Here is an 18,558-nt window from a genome sequence, read left to right as displayed (position 1 = left end):
CATTAAAAATTTCAGTTTCACGCAGTGTAGTGAAAAGCTTATCTAATGTAAGATGATCTCTGTGAATATGATAACTATATGTATGATACTGAATTACACCTTGTGCTGAGTTATTCAGTAGTGTTTGGTTAGTGCTATGAATGAAATGTGTGTCTTTCATTAGCATTGTTAATGTGTGTTGTTTTTGGTGTAGCTATCGCGTGTCATGAAATACATAATAAAAGTGTCGGGCTCGTAATTCGGGATACAAATACATCAAGAAAGAATGCTGAACCAGGAATTGGAAGTGACTGGCCAATTTTGGTGGAGTTTGGCAACAGCAGATAGTTCAAGTGTGACGCTGACTACTCTTATTGGCGTTTGAAGTGCCAACTATCAAGTAATTTTATTTCAACTGTAGTCAGTTCCTTTCCCGTTCCATCTGCCAATTGAGTGAGGAAAAAGTGAATGTCTATATGCCTCTCTATGAGTCCTTACGCATAATGTATGTTGGTGCAAGCAGAATTGTTCTGCAGTCAGCACAGTGTTCCTCAAAATCCCTCCAGGGATTCCCATTTGAGTTCCAGAAACATCTCCATAATACTTGTATGTTGTTGTTTCAACCTACTGTTAACAAATCTAGTATCCTGCCTCTGAATTACCTCAATGTCTGCTTTAATTCGACCCCTTGCGGATACCAGACACTCAAACTGTACTCAAGAAGAGATCACACTAGCATCCTACATGTGATGTCCATCACAGCTGAGCCACACTGTAGTAAAATCCACCCAACAAGCGAAAGATGATTATTCGCCTTCCCTACCATGACCCTCACACGTTTGTTCCATTTCATATCACATTGCAATGTTACGTCCAGATATTGAAACAATGTGACTTCTTCATTCATGACACTACTAATGCTGGATTCTGGCATTATGGATTTGTTTTTCCAACTCATCTGCAGTAACTTATATTTTTCTACATTTAGGGTTAGCTGTCATTTATCACACCAACTGGGAACTTTGTCCAGGTCATCTTTTATCCTCCTAAATCACTCAACGATGACACCTTCCATACACCACAACATCATCAGCAAACAACCACAGATTACTGTCCACTTTGTCCATCAAATCAGTTATGCACATAGAAAATATGAGTAATAGCGCTCCTATCACACATCCCTGGAACGATCCTAATGATACCCCAGTCACTGATGGACACTCACCGTCGGTATAATGTAGTGGGTTCTATTACTTCAGAAGTCTTTGAGCCACTCACATGTCTGGGAATGTATTCCATGTGCTTGTACCTTTGTTAAAAGTCTGCAGTGAGGCATTATGTCAAATGCTTCTCGGAAATCAAGAAATATGGAATCTGGGTTTGTGAATTTTGTAATGGCAAAGTTAGAGGAGCAATGCATCTGCATTAAATTTTGTGTGAAACTCAAGAAAACCTTTACAGAGACACACCAAATGATGCTGGGAGCCTATAGCGATGAGTACTTAAGCCATACTCGGTGTTACATATTATTCACACGTTTTAAAAATGGCTTTACAAAAGTCAAACATGATCCTTGTTCAGGACGCTCTTAGATGTCCACTGATGATGCTTGTGTCAGGAACGTCAACGAAATTGTGTGTGCCAGTCGAAGATTCACTGTCCGAGAGATTGTAGAAGAATGCAACATTTCAATTGGATCATGTTATGAAATGACACAGCATCTTGGAATGCATTGTGTTGCCGTCAAGTTCATTCCATGCTCATGAGTCAAGACCAAAAAAACTTTTTGGATCTTACAAATGAGACTGAGATGTTCCTTGTGAGAATAGTATGACCCCTGCAGAGTTCTTTTTATTTCCAAAGGTCAAAAGGATGAAGTTTTGCAATGGTAGATGAGATAGAAGAAAATTCGCAGACGGCACTTTATGCGACCCAGAAAGATGTGTGTCAAGACTGCTCCTGGAAGTGGAAATGATATTGGGAGCAGTGTATCAATTTTGGAGTAGAGTATTTTGAAGGAGACAATCCATAGTAACTAAAAGATAAGCATAGAAAATTTTGTGGACAAAGTTCTGGAATTTTTTGAACAGACATTGTATGACAAAAGGGCATGCTGAGTTGCCCATGAGTGATGCTTTGTACTGATTTGTGGACATAAACTTATTGGTCTCTATGAAACTGATTAGATTCAAACCCAGAATATGTTCAAGAATTCTGCAGCAAACTGATGTTACGGGTATTGGTCTGTAATTTCGCGGGTCTATTCTTTCGCCCTTCGTATATACAGGAGACGCCTCTGTATTTTTTCCCCAGTTGCTTAGGTCTTTCTGCTGGGTGAGAGATTCACAATAAATACCAGCTAAGTAAGGGTGCAGTGCCATATAGCACTCTTTGTAAAACCAAATTGAGATTCCATCTGCAACTGGTGACTTATTTGTTTTTAATTATTTCAGGTGTCAGGGATCCTTACGAGGGTGGTTTGAAAAGTTCTTGAAACAGAATAGAAAAAAAGTACTTATGTCACTGAAACTTTTTTGTTTTTCAATGTACCCTGCTTGTAGATTAATTCACTTGGTCCAACAGTGTTCCAATACCTTGATCCCATCTCGACAATGATTTTCCTCCAGGCCTACAAAATAGTTGTCAACTCAGGCTATCAATTCTTAATTTAAGTGAATCTTCATCCACAAAGAAAAATTTTCAGTTTAGGGAAGAGGCACGTGTGGCAACAATTCATACCTTAGTTTGTGTAATTTTACCATGGCGATGGCACATGCGTGCGAGCGTGCATTGGCTTGATGCTAGATGACTTTCTTCCTTATTAAACCTGGCCTTTTTCTCATATCTTTTGTTGCAATTTGTCCAGAAGGTTAGCATAGTATTCTCCAGTAATTGTTTGCCCAGTGGGGAGATAAAGTACAAACAGAATCCCCTTCTCATCCCAGAACACTGATGCCATGATCTTCCCCACTGAAGGAATTTGGTGGCGCATCCCAGAACACTGACGCCATGTCCTTCCCCGCTGAAGGAGTTTGGCGGCGGAGATTCAGCATGTTTCCAATGCTTTGATTGTTGCTTTGTCTCTGGGGTATAGTAGTAAACCAAAGTTTCCTCGTGGTCACAAACCAGCACAAAAGATCTTGTTTGTTTCTCCTAAAACAGGCCAAACATTGTTGTGATATGTCCATTCTCATGTGTTTTTGACCCAGCATCAAGAGTCGCGGCACCCATCTTGTGAATACCTTTCAGATGACATCTGGCAAGCGTGAGCAATTTCATGCACTCTAAATTGGTGATCCTCCTTGATTATTATGCGCACTTTTGCAATGATTTCTAGAGTAGTGACACATCTTGGCTGACCTATTCATGGATGATCATCATCTAAGCTCTCCTGACCAAATTTAAATTCATTTATCCACTTGGCAACAGTTGAAGACAAAGGAGCAGAGCCCCTGGTGTATTCTGGAAATCGGCATGAATGTCCTTCGCTTTCATACCTATCTTTATGAAGTACTTCATCACTGCTTGAATCTCTACCCGTCCCCCCCCCCCCTCCCCCTCCCCCCCCGTCTTTGCAGATCACTACACAGGAACAACAACAGCCGTGTCACTGCCACAGCTCTCTTCCAAGAGCACTGACATGGCACATGTTTACAGGTGAACAGGTGATTGTTGTTAGGTGTCTTTGTGCTATTGTCAAATGACGGTATGTTTATATGATTCTCTTGCATGAATTATTTCTTAAATGTAAAATTTAAAACATTTATCTCCTACTGCCACACCAGACTGGTCAAGTGACATGATGGAAACCTTTGACTCACTTAGTGATTTTACATAGGACAATAATTTCCCCTGCTTCTCAGCCAGATCTTTTGCTGAGGTATGACAGTGGTAGTAACCTTTCCTTGTTGCCATTTGGCATTCTCTTTTGAACCAAGAGTGCAGTAGCTTTTCCTTCCTCAGTATTTTCCGAATTTCATTGTTAAACCACAGTGGCTCTTTTGCATCCTTAATTCGTTTACTAGGTACAGACTTGTTGAGAGTGCAATTCACGATCTGTTTAAGCTTTGACCATAATCTCTCTACGTCCATCTTAATGGAACTAAGTGATGTCAGTTCTGTCTAAGTGAGATGCTAACATCTGCTTATCTGCTCTTTCTGGCATGAACGTTTTCCTAGCCTTCTTGACTGATTTATTAATTTTTGTAACCTTAGTTATTATGATGTTATCATGATTATTAATCCCCATCTCTATGCTGAAGTCGTTGATGATATCTGGCCTGTTTGTAACTACAAAGTCTAAGATATTTCCATTGCATGTGGCATGCCAAACTAGGTGCTCAAGACAATTTTTGAAAACCACATTCAAAAGTGCTTCACAAGATTGACTGCACCCCCTGCAATGAAGCCATAGGCTACCATCTATACTCAGTAGGCTAAATTAACCTCCAACTAGTATTGCATGATCTAGGTATTGACGTGCTACTGTCTGTAGACTTTCTGTGAATGGCTCCAAAACTGTCATAGCAGAACCGGGTGGCTGATTAAAACATTCATTAATTAACTTGATTTCACGTAGACTTGTTATATGCAACCAGATAACTTCACTGTCACAATCAGCTTTGACCTCAATAGAGACAATGGACACTCCCTCTCCTACAGTGTCTAACCTGCCTTTCCATATATATTCCATTAATCACTAAATATGTCAGAGCTTTCTACTCTGGGTTTCAGCCAGCTCTCAGTCTCTGAGAATAATTTGAGTGCGAGACTTTCCTGGATGGCAGTAAATTCGAAAACTGTGTTACAAGTACTTTGACAACTGATAAAATTTTGACAATCTACAATGGAGTGAATTCAAAAGATAAACCTCAACCAACATTGAATGTATCTTGGTGATAAAGAGCCCAAATAAATAAATAGATGATTTTATTCCATTTCATCTGATTGAATGAAACACACACAGCATAACTACTCAGAAAACAACTATAGTGCTGATTACATTTACTATCATACATGTAGCACTCTGAGAACATTTCACCTTGTCATAGTAGTCCTGTGTTTTGGAACTAGGCAGTGCTTCATTTCACAAAGCGAAAGGAATGGCTTGTGGGTAAAAAAAAAAAAAAAAAAAGAAGAAGAGGAAATAGTGGTTGCTGGTGTTTTTAACACTATCAATCAATTTAGTTCCTATTGTGAACTTTGCAGCTAGGATATGTAAATGCTCTGAGACTGCTATTGATAATATCTTTATGAACAAATCTAGGGGAAAAAAGTCATATCACAAAACCAATAGTAAATGGACTATCTGATCACAACGTGCAGCATCCTGTGTTAAATGTTGAAACTTGTCAGGATAAAAAAAATATTAAATCTGAGTACAGGAGGATAATAAATAAGCCAGAAATTGAGGAATTCAGGAAATTGCTCAAAGGCATGAACTGGAGAGATGTTTACCTGACTCAAATGGAAAATACAAAGCATTTATTAATAAAGTTACCTCCTCTTTTGAAAATTGTTTTCCCCTAAAGGTAACTCAAATCACACAGAAGTCAAAAGATAAACCATGGATTACACAAGGAATAAAGATATCATGTGGGGAAAAAGGAGACTGTATCTACTATCTAGGAACATTTCTGATATTAGCATTGTAATGCATTACAAAGAATACTGCAAAATATTGAATCAAGTAATCCAGAAATTGAAGTAGCTTTATTAAGAGAAAAAGATAATTGTATCAACAAAATAAGAACTGTATGGGATATAGTGAAGACAGAGAGAAGTGGGGCCAAAAAGGAAGTGGAACAGATAGCTCTAAAAGTAAATGAGGCTTTGGTAACAAGTGCATGTAGTGTTGTAAATCTCTTAAGCAAGACTTAATTTTTGTTACTGACGGCTCGGGGTTATCAGGTTCGGTGAATGGTGCAATGGAGTATCTGGGACCAGTCTTTGAAGAACATTGTGTAGAACCTATTCAAGGAACTTTGAATTCCGACCATTGCTTCTCAGTATACTTACTCCTTAATGAAATTTGTTGCAAGTTACATATCTATATTTCCAACAAATAGCTCAATACATATTATCAATACTAGGAATAAGAACAATCTACATAAAGACCTAAAATCACTTATGTTGGTCCAAAAGGGGGTCCCATATTCAGGAACACACATTTTCAATAAATTACCAGCACCCATTAAAAACTTGGTTTCAGATAAAGCACAGTTTAAACAGAGTTTGAATGACTTTTTGATAGGCAATGCCTTCTACTCTATAGATGAATATCCTAACAGAGACTGAAAGGCCAGCTTAAGTAAAAATATGTTAGATTTAAGTTTTGACAGCACTTGGTTGCAACAGTCAATATTAAGTATTTTGTGTATGATAAATTTATTAATAGTGCATAACAATGTTTCATTCTGACAGCATATTAATTCTGTAAATATTAGCTTTTCCAGTTTACTGTATTGTATTCACCTATTTTGACAATCTCGTGACAAATGATCAGGGAAGTATTCATTATATTAAAATGTTTTGTGTTATACATTCTGACATGTTCCACACCCTCGAGAATCATCTCATTTTTTCGGTGTATGTAACAAAAACTGAATCAAATCAAATCCAATCACCATCTCTCGTCATGTAATAACTTCACTTCTTCTTCTTCCCTTGTCGTCTCCTGTTTTTCCAGTACTCGTCCATCTCCTCCTCATGTTTTTCCCCCTTTATTCTATTCGTGTTGTTCTCAATCCCCTATTTCTTCTGCATTGAAAACCTTTTATTTTTATTTACTTATTTTTTTTATTGAGGTGAGTCTCTATGGACTGCGTGGTAACAACCGACTTCACTCTAGTGTCCAGGTCTTGTTCTTGCTCCAGCTTTGACTTCCTGCCAGTATCTTCTGAGCCCCTCCAAGAAGTGCCTTTTTATGCTCTTCAGATAATGGTCCTCACTGTCTTTCGGATGTTGATGCCATGTTAAAACCTTGGTAGTTGGTCACCAATCTTCTAAATTTGTTCCTTTCAGGAATTTCTCTCTGAGATACCAATCTGCTTAAGATCTTTTTCACATTCTTTGAACCATCTCGGCCTCGTTTTCTTAGATAGGATGAAACTCCATATTCTTTTTGTTAGTCAATCACCGTCCATTTTCATGAGATGACCATAAAATAACAATCATTTCTTTGTAATGGATGCTGTGATAGGTTCTGTCTCACTGCACGTGTCCTCATTTGCTCTCATTCGTCATTGTCCATCGACCCATCTATTACCTTAGGATTTTCCTTAATATCCTACACTCACGCTTTTCCAGCCACTCAGCTTGACCTTGTCTATTCGTGGTCAAAGTTTTGGATGCTTATAAGCCCTCAGGTTGTACAACTGTATTATAATGTTGGAACTTGGCCCATATACTCATAGACTTTTTGTTATAAGTATTCTTTGTCAGTTGGTATGCTTGGTCTAACTTCCTCATCCCGACAATTGCTTCTTCTTTTAATCCATTCTCCTGGTGGATGACTTCACCGAGATACCTGAAATTCTTAACTCATCCGATTTTTTCCCAGGTTGGTTATCTTCCATTCAGGTCCGTCACAGATGTTCGTCATATATTTTGTCTTTTGAATAGAGATCTGGAGTCTAACTTTTTTCATCAATTTCTGACAGCCTATTTATTTTGTTGATTGCTGACTCTATGTTGTTAGCAAAAATGGCCAGGTCAGCCTCAAAATCTAAGCAGTCAATGCACACCCCTTTGTTCTTAGGACCAAGTCTGAACCACTCTTCATTTGTTTCTTCTTGGGCTAATAACTTTCTCCACTCTTGAATGACCTTTTCCAAGACACAATTGAAAAGGAGAGGGATAGTCCATCTCCTCGTCTTATGTCCGTTCTGATTGTAAAGGGTTCAGATACCTCACCCATAAGTTTAATTTTCGACACTGTGTTAGCAAGAGTTTGTTTGATCAGCTTTCTTGATGTATTATCCACCCCAAACTTTTCCAAAATATTCATTAATGCATGTCAGTCGATGGAGTCATATACTTTCTGAAAATCAACAAACATGACCACATAGTTATTTCTTCCAATTTTTTTTTGTACCTCATGATGTTCTTCAGGTTAAAGATCTGTTCTGCGCAAGAATCACCCTTTTGGAAACCAGCTTGATAGTCCCCAATCAGTTGGTTACAATGATCTTCTATTCTATTCTGTATCACTTTCGAGAGAATCTTATATGGAACAGATACTAATGAGGTACCCCTATAGTTATTGGCATTCTATTTATCACCTTTTTTGTGTAGACGATGGATTAAAGCTGACTGCCATTCAGTTGGTATCATCCTAGCTCTCCAGATCTCCTCAAAAAGTTGGATTAGTATATCTAGAGTTTCATTATTTGCCAGCTTCAGTAGTTCCACCACTATTGAATCCTCTCCAGCTGCCTTATTATTCTTAAAGTTGTTGATGATCTCTTTGGTCTCCTCTTTACTAGATGGAGATGAGGGGTAGTTTGTGGATTGGGGCACATACAGGGAATCTTTCTTTCGGTTCATCACAATTAAGTAGGTTTTCAAAGTAACGAGACATTATCTTGCAGTTTTTTTGTTGGTCAGGCCGAGTGTGGTGTGCGTACTGTAAGACCTTCAGTGCACACACCATCAGATTATTTGACTTGTTGCTCTAACAAAGTAAGCGAGTGTCAGCAATATGTCTCGTGGTCTTATCATGGCGTATTTATCTTCTGCCATTAGGTCAGACGATAGAAATGCCACTTGCACGCTGAGAGTAGCAGATTGACGGTGACCAACTTTAAACAGAACTTGATTAATTTTCACATACATTTATTAAAATAATAACAAATATAAAAATTACTTAACTTGGTTCTGGATGCTATTTACAATTGACAATCTGAAGTTCCTTTGGTATTGATACATTAATCTTATTCTCACATATATCTCGGGTACTTGACGAAAGTGTCTATACATTTATCTTCATGGCAATGTACAGGAATATGGTAATCTTATTAGGCGCAGACTGAATCTTGACTATGGACTGGTACAGACAATTGTAGAACTCGTACAGACTGGTACAGACTATGCAGACTGGTACAGACTAATGCAGACTGGTGCAGACAAATGCAGACTGACTGGTCGAAGGTCTTTACACTCGTTATAATACCTCGCACGTTCACGTACCACTGCGCGAGTGTGATGCGCGAGGAGAAAGTGTTCTGTCTTAGCAGCAACCTCATTGGCTGTGTTACATATTAATACGCGGATCGGCGGAAGCAGAATTTGGTCCGTCTCTGTGGCAGCGCCATCTCGTAGTGCGGAGATGGACGAGTGCTGCGCCTGCGCTGTTGTGCTTAGCGGGGCTCACTCTAGTGGGAAATTTGTTTACCCCCTGAATACGCAGAACTATGTACACAACACTGAGCTTTCCATTTTCGTCTCTAAAACAAAAACTAGGGGCTTGGTATCCTTTCAAATTCGATTTGAACGTCTGATAGAAGTCTCTGACATTGTTTATCTGGAAACGCTGATCGATCTGTTATAACTGCTGTTTCTCATGCAACTGCTTAGCCCTTCGTAGAGTTCTGGCTGCATATTTTCGAACTTCATGGAATACATCAAAATCATCAGGTCTCCTGGTAGAGTTCCACTTTTTCCATGCACTTGCTGTTTGGCCCACCACCTCACCACAAACCTCATTCCACCATGTATGATTCCTCTTTTTAGCTGTCAGGATTTTAGTATTAGCTGCTTGTTGGATCATGGAGTCAATGTCTGCCCATTTATGGGATTCAACTGTCAGTACTGGTGGCATTGTTCCAATATGTTTTGATTGATTTTGAGCTTCGCAATATCATATTTATGAATTTTATTTCCGGTTTTCACGGTCTTATTGAGAGGGATGAAATTAATTTTGATCTTGGAGAGGTGATGATCCTTTTAAATTCAGTATTTTATCTGTAAAAAGGTTTCTTTCTATTATTTCTGATTGTTTGATGTTGTTTCTTTCTTATTTCTGTAATCCATGCTATCATTGATTCCTTCTTCCAGAACTACTCATTCAGTAGAGGTCTCTAAAAAAGATTAATCTTCTTTTAGCCATTACTTCTGATATTTTCTCAAAATTTTTGTAGATCTCCTCATTACTTCTCATTTTCCAGCCATCTGTAGCTTGTATTGCAACCATTATTTTCTAATAATGCTCCTTTGAGGAACCTCTGTTCTGTCCAGCTTATAGTTCATCATTAGGCATCCTCATCCATATAAACATCCTGGTCATACCACTGTGGGATAATGTCTTAGTTTTGTTTTTTTAGTTGTACATTTCTTGTTGTAAATATCCTTTGTCAAACGATTTGCTCTCTCCAGTTTGCTGACTCTTGCATCTACTGTTAATTCTTCTAGTCCTTTTTGTTGTACAGTTTGTCCAATATATTTAAATTTACTTCCTAATGCTATTTTACATTTTTGTTTTTCTAAGAGTGTTGATGCATTGTTTGAAATTGTCATCAATGTTGTGATTCTTGAGTTTCTCCCGGCGTATTTGATAGTCAAAATATCCACGGGTGTGCTGCCGCTCTACAGTGTCCAATGGGCACAATATTTCGGCGATCATACATGTCGCCATCATCAGGTGAACTGACGGACTGAGCTCCTGTGAACGTGCCGGCACGGAGATCCGTACGCTATGGCTGCTCAGAGGGAACTGGGTTCGGTCGCGGCGGCGGCTGATTTAAATACCCTCCGCCCGCGGCGCGCTCCCTCCGCCGTCCGCGCCCCGCGCCACGGTCGCGCGGTGGAACAGATTGCGACGGCGTCTGAGATGACGTCGGAGTGATGGCTCTGTCCGCCGTGGTCGTCACAACTATACGTTTGCTCGATTTACTCTTGATTAACCCGATCGCTGGTTCCCAAGCCTTGCTAAGATTATAGCCACAGTCACGGTTTATGAGGTCGTCATTGGTGCGAATTTCGATGGCCTCTCTAACAACGCTGTCCCAATATCTCGACGTCTGTACTAGAATCCTCGTGCGGTCATATTCCATGGCGTGATTTTCCGACAAACAATGTTCAGCGACCGCCGACTTGCTCAGACGAGTGTGCCTCTGGTGTTCACGGCATCGATCTTCGACGGTACGCATCGTCTGACCAATATACGACTTGCCACATTGACACTGAATCTGGTACACGCCGGCCTTCCTCAAACCGAGGTCATCTTTGGCACTCCCCACCAGTGCACGAGTTTTATTTGGAGGACAAAACACAGTTCCGACCCGGCGTTTCTTCAGAATGCGAGCGATTTTCCCCGAGAGTGAGCCTGTGTAAGGAATAAATGCAGTGCCTACCTCCTCCCTCGTGACTTCATCCATCTCAAGAGGTTGTGCTGCAGTGGTTGGGCGGAGAGCACGTTGAATCTGCCACTCTGAGTACCCATTTTTTCGAAATACAGTTCTCAGATGTTCCAATTCCTGGGGTAGACTCTCTGCGTCAGAGATAGTGCGCGCCCTATGTACTAGAGTTTTAAGTACCCCATTCCTCTGTGAAGGGTGGTGGCAGCTGTCTGCGTGCAAATACAGATCAGTGTGCGTAGTCTTCCGATACACCCCATGACCTAGGGTGCCGTCAGCCCTTCTCTTGACCAAGACGTCAAGGAAAGGTAATTTACCCTCCGTTTCAGTCTCCATAGTGAGTTTGATGTTGGGGTGTATGGAGTTTAGATGTGTAAGGAAGTCAAGGAGTTTGTCCATACCATGTGGCCAGATGACGAACGTGTCGTCCACGTAACGGAAAAAGCAAGTAGGTTTCCATACGGATGACGACAGGGCTTCCTCCTCGAAGTTCTCCATGTACAAATTCGCTACCACCGGTGAGAGTGGGCTACCCATGGCGACTCCCTCCGTTTGTTCGTAGTATTCTCCATTAAAAAGAAAATACGTGGAAGTCAAGACATGCCTAAAAAGTTCAGTGGTCTTCTCGTCAAACTTCTGACTAATCAATTCTAGTGACTCTCGCAGGGGTACCCTCGTAAACAAGGAAACGACGTCAAAACTCACCATGATATCTGACTCATCCAACCTGAAGCTGTCAAGGCGTTTAACAAAATCCACGGAATTACGGATGTGATGAGGGCATTTACCCACATAAGGACTTATTATTCCCGTCAGGTATTTGGCCAACAAATATGTAGGTGCCCTGATGTTGCTGACAATGGGGCGTAATGGTATCCCCTCTTTGTGAACCTTCGGGAGTCCATATAGTCTAGGCGGTACCGGACCTTGGGGTAACAATTTCTTAGCGTCACCCTCCGGTAAATCTGCGTCCTTGAGAAGCGCCCTCGTCTTGTTCTCCACCTTCTTTGTAGGGTCAACGCTGATCTTCCGGTAGGAATCGTCATTTAGCAGGCTCTGCATCTTATCAGTGTAGTCCTTATGGGAGACAACAACTGTAGCATTGCCTTTGTCAGCCGGTAAGACAACAATTTCAGAGCGCTCCCTCAGATCACGAATGGCCGCCCTCTCTTTACTGCTGATATTTGACTTCATCGGCTTGGATTTCGTCAACGCACGACAAGTTTCACGACGTATTTCCTCGGCTGATTCTGGCGGAAGTCGAGCTGCAACCTGTTCAACAGCACTAACAATTTCTGCGACCGGAGTGAACTTGGGGGTGGGAGCGAAGTTGAGACCTTTCTGCAAAACCGAGACTGCATCCTCACTCAACACCATGCCACTCAAATTGATGACAGTCTTGCACGGAACCTGTAGAGATGGTTTGTCAAGGAGACGTGAGAACTTAGCTGTTTGACGTCCCGTAGCCTTCTTATGGGCGGAGTCAGCTGACACCCAGGTGACACCATCAATCCAATCCCAGGAACAAGAAGTAAACTTACTAGCCAGTTGCAAATGTAGTTTGAGTAATTCCTGTGAGATAAACTCAAGGCTCCGGCGGGTGAATTGCACTCTCTGACGTACCAATGCGAGGCTGGCTCGTTTCTTGATTCTCTTAGCTGCTGCAGAATCGATGTGATGCATAACCTTAGCAAAATTTGGAACAACATTCTCGGAACGACATCTCTTTAGAAAGGCAAGAGTACTTAGCAAACGACATCTACGGCGGCGCAACTTTTCAAATTTCTTCATGCTGCGATACATCTCCTCCCCGTAAAGGTGTATGATGTGATTCTTGAGTTTCTCCCGGCGTATTTGATAGTCAAAATATCCACGGGTGTGCTGCCGGTCTACAGTGCCCAACGGTCACAATATTTCGGCGATCATACATGTCGCCATCATCAGGTGAACTGACGGACTGAGCTCCTGTGAACGTGCCGGCATGGAGATCCGTACGCTATGGCTGCTCAGAGGGATCTGGGTTCGGTCGCGGCGGCGGCTGATTTAAATACCCTCCGCCCGCGGCGCGCCCCCTCCGCCGTCCGCGCCCCGCGCCACGGTCGCGCGGTGGAACAGATTGCGACGGCGTCTGAGATGACATCGGAGTGATGGCTCTGTCCGCCGTGGTCGTCACAACTATACGTTTGCTCGATTTACTCTTGATTAACCCGATCGCTGGTTCCCAAGCCTTGCTAAGATTATAGCCACAGTCACGGTTTATGAGGTCGTCATTGGTGCGAATTTCGATGGCCTCTCTAACAACGCTGTCCCAATATCTCGACGTCTGTACTAGAATCCTCGTGCGGTCATATTCCATGGCGTGATTTTCCGACAAACAATGTTCAGCGACCGCCGACTTGCTCGGATACATCAGGCGAGTGTGCCTCTGGTGTTCACGGCATCGATCTTCGACGGTACGCATCGTCTGACCAATATACGACTTGCCACATTGACACGGAATCTGGTACACGCCGGCCTTCCTCAAACCGAGGTCATCTTTGGCACTCCCCACCAGTGCACGAGTTTTATTTGGAGGACAAAACACAGTTCCGACCCGGTGTTTCTTCAGAATGCGAGCGATTTTCCCCGAGAGTGAGCCTGTGTAAGGAATAAATGCAGTGCCTACCTCCTCCCTCGTGACTTCATCCATCTCAAGAGGTTGTGCTGCAGTGGTTGGGCGGAGAGCACGTTGAATCTGCCACTCTGAGTACCGTCATCCGTATGGAAACCTACTTGCTTTTTCCGTTACGTGGACGACACGTTCGTCATCTGGCCACATGGTATGGACAAACTCCTTGACTTCCTTACACATCTAAACTCCATACACCCCAACATCAAACTCGCTATGGAGACTGAAACGGAGGGTAAATTACCTATCCTTGACGTCTTGGTCAAGAGAAGGGCTGACGGCACCCTAGGTCATGGGGTGTATCGGAAGACTACGCACACTGATCTGTATTTGCACGCAGACAGCTGCCACCACCCTTCACAGAGGAATGGGGTACTTAAAACTCTAGTACATAGGGCGCGCACTATCTCTGACGCAGAGAGTCTACCCCAGGAATTGGAACATCTGAGAACTGTATTTCGAAAAAATGGGTACTCAGAGTGGCAGATTCAACGTGCTCTCCGCCCAACCACTGCAGCACAACCTCTTGAGATGGATGAAGTCACGAGGGAGGAGGTAGGCACTGCATTTATTCCTTACACAGGCTCACTCTCGGGGAAAATCGCTCGCATTCTGAAGAAACACCGGGTCGGAACTGTGTTTTGTCCTCCAAATAAAACTCGTGCACTGGTGGGGAGTGCCAAAGATGACCTCGGTTTGAGGAAGGCCGGCGTGTACCAGATTCAGTGTCAATGTGGCAAGTCGTATATTGGTCAGACGATGCGTACCGTCGAAGATCGATGCCGTGAACACCAGAGGCACACTCGCCTGATGTATCCGAGCAAGTCGGCGGTCGCTGAACATTGTTTGTCGGAAAATCACGCCATGGAATATGACCGCACGAGGATTCTGGTACAGACGTCGAGATATTGGGACAGCGTTGTTAGAGAGGCCATCGAAATTCGCACCAATGACGATCTCATAAACCGTGACTGTGGCTATAATCTTAGCAAGGCTTGGGAACCAGCGATCGGGTTAATCAAGAGTAAATCGAGCAAACGTATAGTTGTGACGACCACGGCGGACAGAGCCATCACTCCGACGTCATCTCAGACGCCGTCGCAATCTGTTCCACCGCGCGACCGTGGCGCGGGCGCGGACGGCGGAGGGAGCGCGCCGCGGGCGGAGGGTATTTAAATCAGCCGCCGCCGCGACCGAACCCAGTTCCCTCTGAGCAGCCATAGCGTACGGATCTCCGTGCCGGCACGTTCACAGGAGCTCAGTCCGTCAGTTCACCTGATGATGGCGACATGTATGATCGCCGAAATATTGTGCCCGTTGTACACTGTAGACCGGCAGCACACCCGTGGATATTTTGACTGTCATCAATGTTGTTTTTTCGGCTGAAATTTTGGGACCAGCTCCCTTTGCTATTTCATCCAAAAGATTTCTTTCAATAACTGTCTGCCAGATTTTTTGAAAGTATATCAGAATCATCTGCAGAAGCCAGGCAGTTTACCTTAATTCCATTTGTTTTTCATCCTAAAATTATTGGTTCAATTTTGTGATTTTTTTTTTCTCCAAATTCCAGATACTTTCTATTTTTTCTAGAATGCAGTGTACAGTAAAGGTGATAAACTGTCCCCTTGTCTAACATCAGTTTTTATTTCAAATGGTTGAGATACTTCTCCCATAAATTTAGCTTCTGCCATCCTATTTGCTGGTGTTTTGAGGATTATGTTTGCTTTAACACAAAATTCTTTGATGATTTTACCTATAATTTCTCTGCCTACCAAATCAAATGTTTTCTTGAAACCAATACATGATACTATTATAGGTTTGGTGATTAACAGTATGTGGAGAATTATCGATTTTCTAATAAACATCTGTTCTGTGCAGGGTATTCCCTTTCTAGAGCTCCTTGAGATTCTCCCAGTTATTTGTCTAAAGTTTCTACAACTCTGTCCAGAGAATTTTTGATAATATTTTGTATACCACTGGCAGAAGTGAGGCATCTCTGCAATTGTTGACATTTTGTGTGTCCCCTTTTTTTCATAGCTGTGGGTTAATGCTTTCCATAATCTCTTCAGCTTTCCAAATGTTCTCAAACAGCAGTTGTAGATCATTTGTGTGTTCTGACTATTTCAATAACTTTTCTGTAGTGGAGTCTTCATTTGTTGCTTTGAAGTGTTGGAATGATTTGATGGCTTCATGAATTTATTGTTCTGTTAGTGGAAAATCTTCCTCCAGATGTTGTGGGACTGCTATTATATATTGCTACAATGTGCTGTTATTATTATTGTTGTTGTTGTTGTGGTTGTTTGGTTGCCTGTTCTTCAGCACTATCTTTCTGTTTCGTTTATCTATTTGCCGCCATTCTAGCCCATTTACCGGTATTTTCAGCTTGTTTTCCACTTATTTGACCTTTTGGTGGCTCCTCTTGAAGAGATCTTATTTCTCAGCATTTAAAATTACATCATCTGCTGCTCTTTCGCAACTCAATTTCATCATGTCCAGTCTAGTTTTTTCATTCATTTAACCATCCATCTTCCTTGACTCAAGATCCTGAATTTTCATCCTTAATTCTTGAACAGTCTCATTTCTCTTTTTACATTTTCCAGATGAAGAAACTTTTGGTCCTCAAAGCTAAGATTAGTATCAGTTTTTTTATTTGTTTCTGCCTATGGCTGCTATATCTCTTTAGTTAGAATATTTTCTCTCTCTGTATTTGATTATAGTCTAAGTCTGAATATTTTTATAAGTACATTTATTGCTGTAGCAATGAGTAAAATAAATTGCATTGCACTGCCTGTAGCATGTAGCACCATTTTGACTGTTAGTCCTCTTGCTGTATAAAAAGTAGCTTTGATGATTACTTAATGCAAGTATTTTGTAAGAGCTGTGGAATGGTTAGTATCTGTTTATATTTTTCTGATTAATTCAAGCTCGTCAATGCACATCCTCTGTTAAGGAAATACTTGAACTGAATTTACTGTGTGTTAAATATAAGCAGTGGATCCATTGGGGTAGTCTTTTTGGTTAGAAATATGTCAAGGTGAACAAAACAGGAGATGAAACTTCCTGGCAGATTAAAACTGTGTGCCCGACCGAGACTCGAACTCGGGACCTTTGCCTTTCGCAGGCAAGTGCTCTACCAAAGCACGACTCACGTCCGGTACTCACAGCTTTACTTCTGCCAGTACCTCGTTTCCGCTGCAGAGTGAAAATCTCATTCTGAAAACAGGAGATGGTGAAGGAAGAGAGGGAAAAGATCAACATTTGCTTCTCATCAGCAATATAACTGGGTTGCAACATTCAGTGAAAATTATCTGTGACAGGAAGTTGTCAGAAATACATTTTTTGAAGAAACTTTATGTTTGTATAAGCATTTATTAAATTTAAAAAGTTGGATTTCATCTGTTAATACAAAAGATAATATTTTGCATTGCAGGCATGCTGAACCTGTCAAAGATGAAGAATCGGCCAATGATTCTTATTGGAGGATTACAGTATGTATAACTTAAACTTGAGATTCTTGAAAATAAAGCTAGTCAGTATTTCTTAACAGTACTGATTTAAATACATCTAAAGATCGCTGTTACCTAAATGAAAGTTGACGAGCAAAGTCTTAGTGGACATTTGTATAAAATTGTCATAGGTGTTATTTACAAGAAGAGTAAATAGTTTCAATAGGAATGTGGTGAGACATTTAACAAATGTCATGACCACACATTAATAGGACCTTATAACACTACCATTATGATATTAGTATGCTTTTACGTAAATAACAGAAACCCTGTCTCTATGTTGCCACGTATAACCCTCTTACTAAAATTTAATTTAGTTTCCAAATAAAATACACTATGGAAGGATAGTCCTGTTTGTAGGAAAAGATAATCAATAGAGTTATCCTTCTTACAGGATTTACCATGTGTTGCATCTAATGGATAAGAAAATTTGACTATTCACTTCTTTTCCTAAGATCTTACCCAGTGGCTAGATAGAAACACAGTATGAATAATAATATACTGAAGCTAGCACAACTCATTTCCAAGTTCATATAGTGGTATGAAACATGTACTTAATGGTCACCAACCTATCCTGGCAATGAAATAGTGAAGTATTGGAGAAGCAGAAATGTGAATTTTGCCTACTTTCTTGCTACTGTTTAGTTTGGCTCTTCAAATAAATTACCCCACTTAAACAATTTTGGGCTACATCTTCATGCATTATGTTTTTAAAAAAGAAAAAACCTTCAAGGAAGGTAAAAAAAATTAGCCGGGGTGGGGGGGACAACCTTTAGAAAAGCACTTTCCATAATCAAGAAACTTAAATACTTAGACACTAAAGCACACACTTTTTAACTGAACATTTCACTTAAAGAAAACCTCTTTCTTGGTGGAATTAACTTTCAAAAGCTATTATTCTTTGAACTAATTCTGTATAGCCATATAACAGGTTTTAGTAACTTGGCTTCACTCTGATTGAATTTTATGTAACCAAACTACAACACTTTGCAATAGTTAAGAAAACATTTTTATTATTTACACTAAAGCTATTTAAATGGTGCCTCTTTAT

General features: G+C 41.1%; 1 protein-coding gene across 1 annotated transcript in view; it reads left to right on the top strand.

Annotated features, from left to right (window-relative positions):
* The window catches only part of LOC126460149 (molybdenum cofactor biosynthesis protein 1-like), an 86,399-nt gene extending 68,900 nt beyond the window's left edge, over window positions 1–17,499 (top strand). The window contains exon 7 of the mRNA XM_050095902.1: window positions 17,432–17,499. Coding sequence (XP_049951859.1) covers window positions 17,432–17,499 — 68 coding nt within the window. The remainder of the gene's footprint in view (window positions 1–17,431) is intronic.
* Window positions 17,500–18,558: the final 1,059 nt, after the last annotated feature.

This window comes from Schistocerca serialis, chromosome 1 (assembly GCF_023864345.2).
Source record: "Schistocerca serialis cubense isolate TAMUIC-IGC-003099 chromosome 1, iqSchSeri2.2, whole genome shotgun sequence".
In the NCBI taxonomy this organism is placed as follows: domain Eukaryota; kingdom Metazoa; phylum Arthropoda; class Insecta; order Orthoptera; family Acrididae; genus Schistocerca; species Schistocerca serialis.
Note: the sequence above shows the minus strand (reverse complement) of the source record. Positions and strands in the feature narration are given on the sequence as shown.